General features: G+C 40.1%; 2 protein-coding genes across 8 annotated transcripts in view; both read right to left on the minus strand.

The window, feature by feature from the left end:
* LOC138042251 (transient receptor potential cation channel subfamily M member-like 2) overlaps positions 1–1,997 on the minus strand; it is a 41,796-nt gene extending 39,799 nt beyond the window's left edge. Inside the window, exons 1-3 of one of the 4 annotated variants that reach the window (XM_068888077.1) lie at positions 1,877–1,997; positions 1,419–1,488; positions 373–438 (exon numbers count right to left, since the gene is read on the minus strand). In XM_068888077.1, coding sequence (XP_068744178.1) covers positions 373–438; positions 1,419–1,488; positions 1,877–1,906 — 166 coding nt within the window. In that variant the 5' untranslated portion in view covers positions 1,907–1,997. Of the gene's footprint in view, positions 243–372; positions 439–588; positions 783–919; positions 1,048–1,418; positions 1,489–1,876 lie in introns of those variants that run through there. The other 3 variants (XM_068888099.1, XM_068888078.1, XM_068888090.1) reach the window with 3 other exon arrangements.
* A 3,859-nt stretch (positions 1,998–5,856) lies between these two features.
* The window catches only part of LOC138042689 (synaptotagmin-1-like), a 13,901-nt gene continuing 7,257 nt past the window's right edge, over positions 5,857–12,500 (minus strand). For all 4 annotated transcript variants that reach the window (XM_068888679.1, XM_068888654.1, XM_068888662.1 and 1 more), the window contains exons 3-7: positions 10,429–10,601; positions 9,213–9,343; positions 8,629–8,983; positions 7,477–7,609; positions 5,857–7,157 (exon numbers count right to left, since the gene is read on the minus strand). In XM_068888679.1, coding sequence (XP_068744780.1) covers positions 6,742–7,157; positions 7,477–7,609; positions 8,629–8,983; positions 9,213–9,343; positions 10,429–10,601 — 1,208 coding nt within the window. In that variant the 3' untranslated portion in view covers positions 5,857–6,741. The remainder of the gene's footprint in view (positions 7,158–7,476; positions 7,610–8,628; positions 8,984–9,212; positions 9,344–10,428; positions 10,602–12,500) is intronic.

Here is a 12,500-nt window from a genome sequence, read left to right on the forward strand (position 1 = left end):
ATTTAAAAATAAAAGTATAAATAGAAAATGAAACTTGGTCAGCAAAATAAGCCATTTCCGAATTCATGTCTGCCTTCTCTTCAAAGCGAGTTTAAGTGCCAAGTTTTTCTTAGGAAAATTAGTTTTCATTCATATGTAAAGTAGAACTAATTACCATCACAAAAGCTTCGCACTTAGACTCGCTTTGAAGAGGAGGCAAACACGAAATCGGAAATGGCCTATTGCGCCAAGTAACACGAGTTTTAATATTCCCACAATTTATTATTATCATTATTATTATTATCATTATCATTATCATTATCATTATCATTATCATTATCATTATTATTATTATTATTATTATTATTTATCAATTATGGTTTGGTGACATACGTTTGTCTTGTTCTGGTATTCCCAGTCTGTTCCCTGCCCTCGAGGTGATGTCAGCTTCCGTCATTTCTAGGAAAGGATAAAGGACTTTTGACCACCTCTAAAAAACAAACTTCGACCCTTAGACAGACTCTATCTTAAACCTTGGTGATCAAATTCCAAAGATTTGGTAAACTTTCAAAGATTTTCAAATTCAAAGATTTTGTAAACTTTATATACTACTGAGGTGGCTTTCCATTGGCCTTGTTCCGGAACACGAGCCCAAATTTCTCTTTTAGTGTAGGAACAGCACTTTACGTTGAAATCTTGAGCTCCCGTTTCCCACAGGATGATACAAACTTGTGAAATCCCGTGAAACTGACAACTGAAGGTGTAACGTAGTGCTGCGAAGCGAAGTAAAGCGGTTTCGAAAACTAAAAAGTAACGAAAAAACTAAAATTAACTTACTAAAGACTAATCGATCTTTGAACGCGAAATTCAGAGATTAATATATAGAAATAATAATTAAGTATCAAGTATAAGGTAAAACGCAAGGGTCTAAGAAACTTACTTCTGCGTCCAATTGGGGAATTCACGAAGTAGAGAAAACGTTGAATCTTACTTGTTCTTTACACGCTGACAAGCTAACTAAAACTGACAAAACTGAAACGTTTCTTAAGTGTATTCCTTAAAATAGATAGTGAATACATTGTTCCTTATGTAAACAAAGGATATCGGAGGGTTTGACCACAAAAATGCGGAATTATCTAAATCAAGGAAACTTTAAAAACATGAAAAAAGGAAACGCTAAAAACAGAAACTATTTGGCACTAACATTTAGCAAACTGAAAATTTTGCTTTCTTGTCAAAACATGAACCAAAATGTAGCACTGACAGCGTTTTTTCTTGTGGGCTTCAATCCACCAACGATTCAAAGTTAAACTCGTGTGAAAATAAGTTCAAACCCTTCAAATTTAAATTTATTGAGAAACGGCGAAATTGCAAGGAAAGAGACTAACTAAAAACACATCACAGAAATGTTTATGAAAAGCCAAGGGAAAAACACTTACCTATGCCTTCCTCCACGGAGTTGAAGTTCTCAGTATTTTCCCTGGGTCGAGTTGCAACAAATAGTTGATACTAAAAAGCGGGGAAAATGAAAGAAAAAACTCTATTTTGCTGAAAGATTCCTTGAGAAGCCCATCTATTTTGTGATGTATTGATGACAGCAGTCAAAAAAAGTTTTTGACTCCGCCATTTGTGACAGACCAATCTCTCGTCTTCCTCGTGATTCACAATAACGCGTACTAGTCACGTGAATCTTTTGCGCGAAAAGTGCTGTTTTGCCTTCGGTATCAAATTTTGTTGTTTGAAGATTACCTTACTATGTTCTTCCTTACACCTAAGTTACTCTTCTTAAATTATTTGGCCAAGGATGGATGGCAGCAGTTATAACACAACGCGAACAAATCTGCATCGTCCAAAGTTCTTCGTGTCAGCCTCATAATTGTGTCTAAAATCTTCTAACCTTCTTGCGGTAAGTTTTCCACTTTGACATAGCGGCCTTCAACTCATACGGGGTACACGACTAAAAACCCTACACTGAAACAGTATCACACGAAAGTTGGTGATTTTGTTCAACATTTCAGCTGGCAAAATTCATCAATGTACTGGACAGTTGTTTTGCCATACAATACTTGTGATCATGAATAAAAATGGACCAATGCCAAAATCAGGTGTCGTCCCTTGGGTAATCAGTAATCAAAGAGGAAAATTTTTGATAGCTTAGCGAAAAAATGCAGTAAATTGCAACGTGATGAATTGTTGACAAACCGTCACTTGAAAAAATTTGCTTCTGCCTGTCAAAATATTCTTCATTGTCCGAGTTAATGTGCCAACAAGAGATCTATTGGCTGTGGAAACTAAGCTTCTTTTGTTCTGTGGTTGGCAAAATTTAATTAACAAGAGGATGGTTTACAAACAGTGAAGGTCTATACACGTATGAACCAAGATTAAGACGCAAACAGCGGTGACAAACATTATAAACAAGCGCATTGTTTGAAATTATTTACTTAACGTTTCGTGTGCTTCGACATACATCCTCATAAGTGACCGTTAACTACAAATTTTAACTTTTTGTATGAAACATGAGTAACTAATCAATGGTTTTAAGACAATTAATGTGACAAATAATGGTAATTAAATGGAAAAAAACGGACTAATGCTAGTTAGTAAAGATACAGCTGTTCGCTGCCTACATACGTATACAAAATATGGACACCAGGTCCGTGGACCCCTTCATGGAACCGGTCCATGGACCATCCCTCATTTTGTGTTGCTAAAAGCAGAAAGATCTTTAAGAGAGAGAGAGAAAGAGACAAGTGATCCTCTCACTTATCTCAGTGGACAATTTCATCAATTGTCTCTGAAAAAATCTGAAAAATTCAGGTGGAAGCCATAACCCCTGCGATGTAAGGACGGTTGGGCACACTGGTCAATTGTGTTGGGCTCGTTTGTTCCGGTGAACGACGCAATGAATTATCTGAATGTATATTTGAAGTATGCGTTATAAACGAATCCCTTTGAAGCCACCAATTTGAAATAGATATAGGTGTCTTTAAGAGACAATTGCTTAAATCATTAGCCCATAACTATAGATCGTTTTCACGTGACGTCACAGCGGCCATGTTGGTGTACAAGAACAATAGACGTTCGAACCAAACTTTTTTTTTTTTTTTATGCATATTCCATGCATACATTTTGTATTGTTTTGCACACCAATATGGCCGCCAAGTCACGTGAGTGAAAACCATCTATAAGCGAACAACAGCCCTATATTCCTGTTAAGAATGAGAGCGGGAGCCCGAGCCCAAGCCCAAGCCCAATGACTAATCTCAAGAAACTAACTTGATGTCATAACCGGAAGTTTTTTTTCGCGGAAAAAGTAGTCTACATAGATGTTTAATGCCGTGACATAAGTCGTAGTCCTGGGCTGTCAGGTGGATAAGTGCGAGGATTGCTTCCCTCATTCGTCCGAAAATTTCTCTGCTGGTACCTTTACAAAATGAAGGGTCCACAGGGGTGGTCCATGGACCTGGGTTCCATCACGGTTATGTATACGTCCTAAAATGTGTTTCTTTTATTTTACATTACATGTTAGAACAACCTTTCGCTAAAAGGTGAAAATGGTCCAATTTCAAGTTGTGCCCAGTTGAAGTAACATGATCCGCAAGAGCAGATTAAAAGTCTTGAAACCATTAATTAGTTTTTCATGTTACATACAAAAAGTTCAAATTTGCATTGAATGGTCACTCCTGAGGATGTATGTCGAAGCATACGAAACGTCAAGGAAAGAATTTCAAAAAATGCGCTTGTTTATAACGTTTGGCACCGCTGTTTGCGACTTATTTTTTATATAAGGTTATTTGGCCAAAGAAAAGGAATATTCACGACGTATGACCCAATCTAGAAAATTGCTGGATTTTAAAAAAAATTCTTGGCGTCTATTTTTAATGAAGTAATTTGCACTTCACCACATTTTTAGTCAATCCTTTGCAGTCGCTCGGGTCAAAGTCACGCAACGCTCGGACGAGGAGCGTTGCGTGACTTCGGCCTTTGCGGCTGCAGAGGAGACCGTGACTACATCTCGTGCTTATCTACCATACCCTAGAGAGAATGAGGGTTGCGTACGATTATCGCGTTTAATTACTATTTATATCTCATTATTACAGTCGAAGCTCTTGTAAGCGACCTGGGGGGGGGGGGGGGGGGGGTACTATATATGGACCATATAGGTATGTTCCGCTGTGAACGACTAGACACTTAAATAAAGTTCCTTTCGTTTCCTTTCCTGAAAGACGAAGAAATTATTTTTTTCAAATAATCACCTATGTAATTACACTAAAACAATTATTCACCGATATTCACCTCGCGTGACTTCGGGCATGCGATATAAGTGTGCGTTAATAGACGTCTTTACAGTTGTGTGCTTAGTTACCTGGCCTTTAAATAAAAGTGAGGCTGTGTTTACCTTGTTATGATACAGACCTCCCTCCTTTTCTTATGTTAATGATATTATTGTCATGCTAATTAGTAATAATTTACATAAGAAAAGCAGTGAGAGTTCTATCAAAACAAGGTCAACTCCAGCCTCTCTTTTATTCATAGGTCAGGTAACTAAACACACCACTGTAAAATGGTCAATTAATCAAGGTTGTCAGTTTGACTAACTTTGGTTGGAGTCGTTTCCGCGATGACTGCGCGTTCGTCCAGGAAGCTTTACACCCTCTTCAAGGTTCTGCTGAGCAAGCTCCTACATCAACGGCAACAGTTTGCGCAAGCTGTTCAGAATTTGGGGGCGACCGGGAGTGGCGAGGCTGCGTCCCAAGATAATGCGACTGTGTTGAATCCGACGGAAACCCTTGTGGTATTTCTAGTTTTATTTAAACTCTCGTTTTTGGTGGGGTTTAATGGCTATTTTATTGGTTATTATATTTCTGTTGGTTGGTGATTCAAATTTGGAATTTTCGCGTTTCGATCACGTGCTCTGTTGTTTATTCGTTTTGCTCCTCTTCATGGGGCGGTTTTTGTAACTCCTTGGGGGATAGTGGTTGTATTCAGTGGTTCGTTATGGTGGCACTTGTTTTATTCTGTTTGGGTGTTTGGTAGTTTTGTGTTGTCTCATACTTTGAGAGGTTATTTGTTTCGCTCGAGGAATGACACGGTGATTTTTTGCAATCCGTAGCGTGTCTGATTAGGAATGATTCGGTCGAGGTCCGACGGAGTTGTTTTGGGTTGTTGCCTTTTTTGTTTGTGCCACGGGATGGCGTAATGTATAATTCGAGGTCTGATACAGCTGTCATAGGTCGCGGACCTTTGCTCTGTGCAACGTAGTGGCGTCTTGGGGACATCAGTTGAGGACTTATAGAACTGAAATAGGTCGATGACCTTTGCTCTAAGCCAGAAGGAAGTTGATAAAAGACGGAAAAGGGAATAATCCGGTCGAGTACCGTTGTTTTTTATAACAAGGAAAAAAAAAACGACACAAAACGATCAACAAATGAAAAAAAATGGAACGTAGACATAAAACAAGGATAGAATTTTGGTCGGGGACCAGTGGTTCGGTGCAACGAGCACTTATTATTTTTGGCGCCACCAGATGGGGAAAAACACAACGAAAGAATTCTCGGTCGCGGACCAATAGCGCAACGATAGGAAGGGTTTTTTGCTCTGTGCCTTGTGGTGTCGTAAAAGAAAGTGGCCCCGGCCGATACTGTGAAAGCGCTCGAGGAGGAATCCGATGAGTGGACACGGAAGATGGATACACCTGGGTGGAAAGAGGCACCGTGAGAGTAAAGTGTCTTGCCCAAGAACATAACACAATCTCCCCGGCCAGGACCCGAACCTGGCCCGGCCAGGACCCGAACCTGGACCTCCGCGCCTCCCCCCCCCCCCCCCCTCCCCCCCGATGCAGAGTACAGAACAAAAAAAGGTGTGGGAGGCTAGTGCTCTCACCGCTTCTGCCGTTTAATTGCTTGTAATAGTTGTACTTGTAATGATGGTGAAGATTAATGTTAAATGCCCAGGTTGTTGGAAGCGAGGAAAATAATATCTAACAATAATAATAATAATAATAATAATAATAATAAAAATCCTTTTGGCTGTCATGGCAGTTGATCCCGTAACGCTAATCCATCTTCAGCAAATCAAAGTTCTGCTACGGCCTGAATTGTTAGCCCAAACATTTAACATTTAAGTATTTGTAAACACGATTGATTTATCCTCTCGCCAATAATGTACGGAGAGTAAAAGATGAAGTCGGTACTTCGAAAGCAGTGTCAGCAGTCCCTAACTTGGATATCTCTTGCCAACGTCGGGTCCACGTCGCAATATTACAACTTGTATGTCTTTCTTATCACGGTTACAGGCACAAATTACTTAAACAGTTTGTAAAAAAAATTCATCATTCAAGCTATGCGCAATAGTGAATTAGATAAGAGTGTTGATCTATTACTTTGCGGTCTTGCCCGAGCACAGTAACAAATGCATTTATATTTAGATACACTTTGCGCTCGAAAGAAATAAAGGGCCGCCAATTTTAACCAATCAGCAGAAGCCATGTCACGCGCGACTGATTCTGCCATGTTTTTTCAGGGACGTGACAACTGATTTTCGCAGGAACGGGTATTCTAAAAATAGACTCATTTGTGACTGTGCTGGGGAGCCCATCCATCCCATAACAACACTCTTATCCAATTCACTCTTGCTATGCGTTATTCATCATTGGAAACCAGCCTTTCGATGAATTGAATCTTCGCAACCAGCGCGCAAAACGTAAAAAAAATCACGTTTCTTTAAGTTGACAGATTGCCCATAAGCAGTTCATTATTATGTTCAACATTCATCCTCTGATGAAGTGCTAAAGAACCGAGCAATTTTGCGTTTTGATATAACAGATTTATGCGTCGGAGATATGACACCGTCTATGGATTGGTCAGCGGAGTGATATTCTCGCAAACTGTGCCATTGTGCGATTGGTTTCTTGGAAGTCATAGCCTCCTTCCAGTGCTGCAGTTCTGAGCCGTCAGCGTTTGTTCCCAGCACAACTCGTCCTATAACTTGATCGGGAGAGCTCTCCATTTCCTGCTTGACAAAAACTTGCAGACGAATGTCTTCTAAATTAGCATCCGCGACATCGAAAGCAAGGGCTTCATTGTAAACTGGAAACAAGCTTCCTGTTCGTAGTGTCGTTGGCTTCCTTTTTCTTTGTCTTTTCCTGACATTTATCATCACTACTTCGACGTATATTGCTGAAAGGAGAGAAGCAAACAAATACTTCGTTAAACTAACGCCTCAGAAACGATTTACGGTACGAAATGAGTGTCCTTGCGAGGAAACAGCTTTTGGCTTCCTAACCCTAACCCTAACTCTCTATAGTTATTTTAGGAAGACAATACCCTTGGCTTTGCTTCATTTCGTTGTATTGCAACATTCATTCTTGTGCTTGTAAGGTTAGTGTAAAGTGGGCATCTTAGCATATTGTGGCTAGGAGCGTCGGGTAACTCTAAGGATGAGAAAGACGTATCATATTCCCAGTATATTTATCCGTATTTTGTGAGTAATTCTGACCTGGAAAGCCCTCTTTAACCATCCTCAAGTGCTGCGCCTTAAAAATCACGATGGTTAGACGCCGGGTCAACGGCATGAACATGAGTGAGAACAGCACCTGACCGAATCCCAAATCACGTGGTTGATCCTTGACCTGCCAATAACAAAGAAAGAATTTTTGCCACAGTAAAGGAAAACAAACTGATACTATAGGATTACTATACTCGGATGATGTAGCAAAACGTACCGGGGAAAAGTCTCGTCACCATGCAGGCGAAAAGTACTCATTTAGTGCGAAGCAATCCAAAAAAATAATTTGGTTTAATCCTGGATCTATCTCTCATTTCTTCCACCAAACTGCCACTCTTTATTTCTACCCAGGAGGCTTCAAGCGTCTGGCGTGCGCTCGGCTTCGGTTCCTTCCTTGAACGCGGTTAGGACTCGGAACGAAAATGACCATCCCAGGAGCCCATTTGGAGCGTGCAACGTCCATACAGCGTCTGTGAAACGGCGTTTTCACAATATTTAACAATTATTTCTCGAGCCCGAATGGGCTCTGAGTCAATAGCCCATGAGGCCGAAGGCCGAAGGCCGAATAGGCTATTGACTCAGAGGCCATGAGGGCGAGAGTACAAGAATACAAGATTCTTGTAGTGAAAACTAAGTTCAGTCCCAGGGAGGATTCCAGATTACTATCTGCTCCTCTCCCTATCGTGACGCTTGGCCCTCCTCTCTATATTCCTGTTCCGTCTCTCAATTTCTATTTTATCACAGATGTCAGATGTGAGTCTCCGCCAGGCTAGCCGATCTGTTACGATTTCTCTCCATGTTCCGAGGGCAACTCCGCGCTTGAGGATGTCCTTCAGGGTGTCCTTATAGGTTAATTTTTAGACTAGCCCTTCCCGCGAATTAGGTCAAAAAACAAAGGCAGTTCTGGTTCGGCGACCCTATGACGTCAGCTTAATTTCTTGTAATTGGTCATCGGGCTCCTGTGGGAGTCTCATTCGCGGGAAATTCAATCTAAAAATTAATCGGCCTGTGAAAACGCCGTTACACGAACACAGTAGAGTTGTAGGCTCCGGGTCATGGGTTCCTGCCATCCTGTGTATTTCACGCAAGATAACGACGTATTCATCAATGGTAAGGCTCCCTAAAGGTGAGTCAAGCATTTACCTGTTGTAGCTTTTGTATTTCTCTGCATACAATTATTTCTTCTCGAACGGTTCCAGCTCCAACCACTTCCAAGTGATCCAGATGGTGTGTCAACTCCCCCACAGGAAAGGGATGAGAAAATTTGTCCATGTACATTAGGGTAAAACTCAAGTTCTGTTTCCTTACCAGGTCATAAGCCAAACCAAATTCGAAAATCTCGTTTAAGTTGGGATTGGCATTTCTTTCATGAATGTCTGTTTTGAGAATGTCTTTCTTCATGGCTGGGACGAGTTTAAGCTCGAGAAAAACATTTGGTGAATCACCGACATATTGTGGAAACTCTTCGCCTTTGATCAGCCTCACTACAAGGACAGTCCTGCATAAAAAATTAAAAGTACAATTTTATCCTTTGCTGGCAAACTTTCCAAATATCATATGGCATGGAGAACTTTAATCCTTTAATTAAGAAAGTGGTGTTAATGAATTAAAAGAAGATAAATGCAAAGACATAATTTTAGAGGGACCTAGACACCAGTATCTAAGAGGATATGTGGAAGCTCATTCCAAGTGGAATCGCTGAAATCATAAGTATTCTTCATTCATACCTGACTGGATCAAACTGCAGAGAAAAGTATACTCGGCCCAAGAAATCTGCCTCAGTTGGGGGAATAAATCGCTCCACGGGGCCTGCATCTGACAAATCGTATGGCGTCATGGTTTCTCGATGAACTGTGGACTGTAAACAAGATTATCAACGTAAAGAAAATTTAATTCCCTTTTTGTCTAGACTCCACAGATACCACTCCCAAACGACCGTTTGATTGATGGTGTAATTTTACTGTCAAGACCAGAACAATCTTCAAAACGCTTTTCGGCTCATATGTTGTCGCGTTCTTAGGAACTAAAGAAACAATTGGTAAAATTTGCACAACAAAAAATAGCAAACATCTCACCTCTAGGTATGATCCTATTCATCGTTACTTAATGCAACTTAATTTTTATTGAATTCGTATTATCTCTCTTTACCACAAATAAACTTAGCAGTAAAGAAAAAACAGTTATGTAATGCAACCATAGAGCAATTATAGTTGTGCGCAGTGATCAGAGAAGCCATGGAGTTTCGGGCTGGCCGCCACCATGTCCAAGTAAAAAGACAATCACACAAGTGGGCAGTTACCACCAAATTAGATTAGCGAGGTGTCGATGAGGTGACAACGACTGTCACCACCAGTCTTTTGTTCTGAGCACGCGCAGAGGATTTGTAGTGTTCAATTCTACTGAGATCGTGTGCTCAGAACCAAATAGTCATCTCAAGTTTTCTATGGATTAAGAGGATGTGATATCGATGATAGACATTATAACATGTTTGCTTTAACAACATATCCATTGCTATATCAGGAGCCTAACACCCAGAGACTATAACTCCGATATCTTTCATAGGAGTCACCGTTTTCTCAGACAGTTAAGATTTACAAAAGCCTTTCTGCAGAAATGCATAAATTCAACAAGAAGAAAACAAGGGGGTCGCCAATTTAGGAAACTCCTGGTCATTCAAGTGAGAATAGCAGTTGTCCCGCCCTGGTGATAAGCTGCTGCTTTTCGTTAGAATTTACGTCAACACATTTATCTCATTTGATTACAATTACAATTTTCAATTTTCTTGTTTCTGGCGTTGATTATGAAGATAAAGAAATTATGATAACGTTTCTGTTGATTTACCACGTCTTTTATTCTGAACTTTCACATGCTGCACATGACTTAAAAACCCTGATGTGACTACGTATGAGTTTAACTTTTCACCACTTATCTATAAAGCATTACCATGATACTATCTTCTTCATCTGAGCTGGAATAAGGAACCTCGTCGTCGTCCTTAATCGAAGAGTCCTGGGGCTGAACGGACACCACGTTGACTTCCGGTTTAGGAATCCATGGAGGAGGGTTGGATAAAGGATATTGTTGAGACAGAAGTTTTTGTTTTTTCTCTGCTGGGTCTGAGAGGTTAAAATAAAATTCAATGTAATGTTTTCAGGTTTTTAAAGTTCTCTTTCGGTTTAGTTCTGGTAACAGAAACTAGAGAGTCTGGCTTTTCCTTTTTGCCGAGAATAAATTGAAATCCAGGCTTGCAAGAAGTGGAGAAAAGAAATTCAAAAGCCACAGAAGAGTGGACAAGTCACAGCTACATCAAATACAGAGCGGGAAAATTAATCAATAATTTGAAGAAGTGGATAAGCCAGACATTGAAGGCGAGCGGTGTCTGGCACTGCAGACCAAGGACTGCAGACTAACCCTAAATCACAGTTATTGAAAGCTAACCGTTCTAAAATGGGTGCTTACTGATAAATACTGTTTATCAGCACTATTTTAAATGGGTTATAAGCGCTATTTGTAGGCAGTCTACAGTCTGCGGTCAGAAGTTATCATAGACTTGAAGGAGAAGAAGAAAAAGAAGAAGTTCGAACTTCAGGATTATGTGCCGCTGAAAATTCAGTAATAAAATGGATAAGGGAACCCCCCTTTATTCAAATGTGCTACTTGCTCAAATTGTAGAACTTGAAGGGGACTGTGCCAAAATAATCATAAAGTTTGGATTTATCACTACAAATAGACTCAGCAAAATTAAAAGAAAAACAAATATTTTATTTGATTATTCATGGATTCTGATCAATAGATTATAAAATCCTTTTTCCTAACTTTTCAAAGTTTTGTTTTCACTTGCTTTTGAAGTCAAAGTAAGCAAAAGATACATCATGTATGTTTCAGTTCTTTTCTTCCTTTGAAGATATTTCAATATTGTTTGCCCCTTGCTCTCCTAGGGAGCTTCATCAATGAACAATTTCATTCTAAAAAGCTCTGAGATAGAAAAGTGAAATCGGTTATCATGCACCGTGCAGTATGCCTAAAGCCAACCCTAATGCTAACCATTTATAATTAGTGCCTAGACTTGACAACCATTGGGGTTTTATAAAATACACATGAAAAGAACCAACCCTACACTAAGTTCATCCACTCACCTCCAGAACAAATTTAACAAAAACTCAACAAATAAACTACTTCAACGTAAGAAAGCTGACAAGATCGACATCCGACGTTACAACAGGCTGAGATACCACGGCTTACCCAAACAACACAAACCTAACGTACCTATGTGTCCCATAGTTTCGGCGTTCTGGGGTTCGCCGACTTACGAACCACTGCTTGAGAGAGTTAGGGTTAGGGTTAGAGAGAAATAAGAAATAAGAAATAAGTATTCCAGTTTTCGTCTCCTTTCCTGAAGAATGTTTATGTTGTACATTAGGGAACGCAATATTATACTGAAACATCGGTTTTTTGTTCCAGGTAAGAAGTGACTTGAATATAAAAAGAACTGACAAATGCATGCAGCATCCCAACACCAAATATATATACACCACGAAATCACATATATTAGCAACGGTTGAAGCTGCCGTAGGGGACTATATGAGCGACGTGCAGGTCGAAATCACTGGCTTAATCCTCATGGTAAGACGCTCTGGCGTGGTGTCCAGAGCTAGTGCCGTGAGTGGCCTTTTTCTGCACATGCGCAAACGCGTTACGTACTGTTACTGCGAGTACCGTAGGAAAAACATAACTGTCATCTTGAGATGTAACTCGATGCACGCATCTTGCATGATTGTCGTCCGCTGGAGTGAATCCAATTACGTGGGCATCACCCCTAACACCATCGAGCCACCTAATACTAAATGCAAGTACAGGTTGACGATGGAAATTCAGGATTTACCACACCGTTCCTAAGAAAAATAACTACTGTTGTAAATTCTGTTCTTGTGTCGTGTTAGGTCATCAGTATATATTCAAGTCACTTCTTACCTGCAACAAAAGCCGGTTTTACAGTAGGATAAGTAGCTCGCTGA

Source organism: Montipora capricornis, chromosome 1 (genome assembly GCF_036669925.1).
Source record: "Montipora capricornis isolate CH-2021 chromosome 1, ASM3666992v2, whole genome shotgun sequence".
Lineage (NCBI taxonomy): Eukaryota > Metazoa > Cnidaria > Anthozoa > Scleractinia > Acroporidae > Montipora > Montipora capricornis.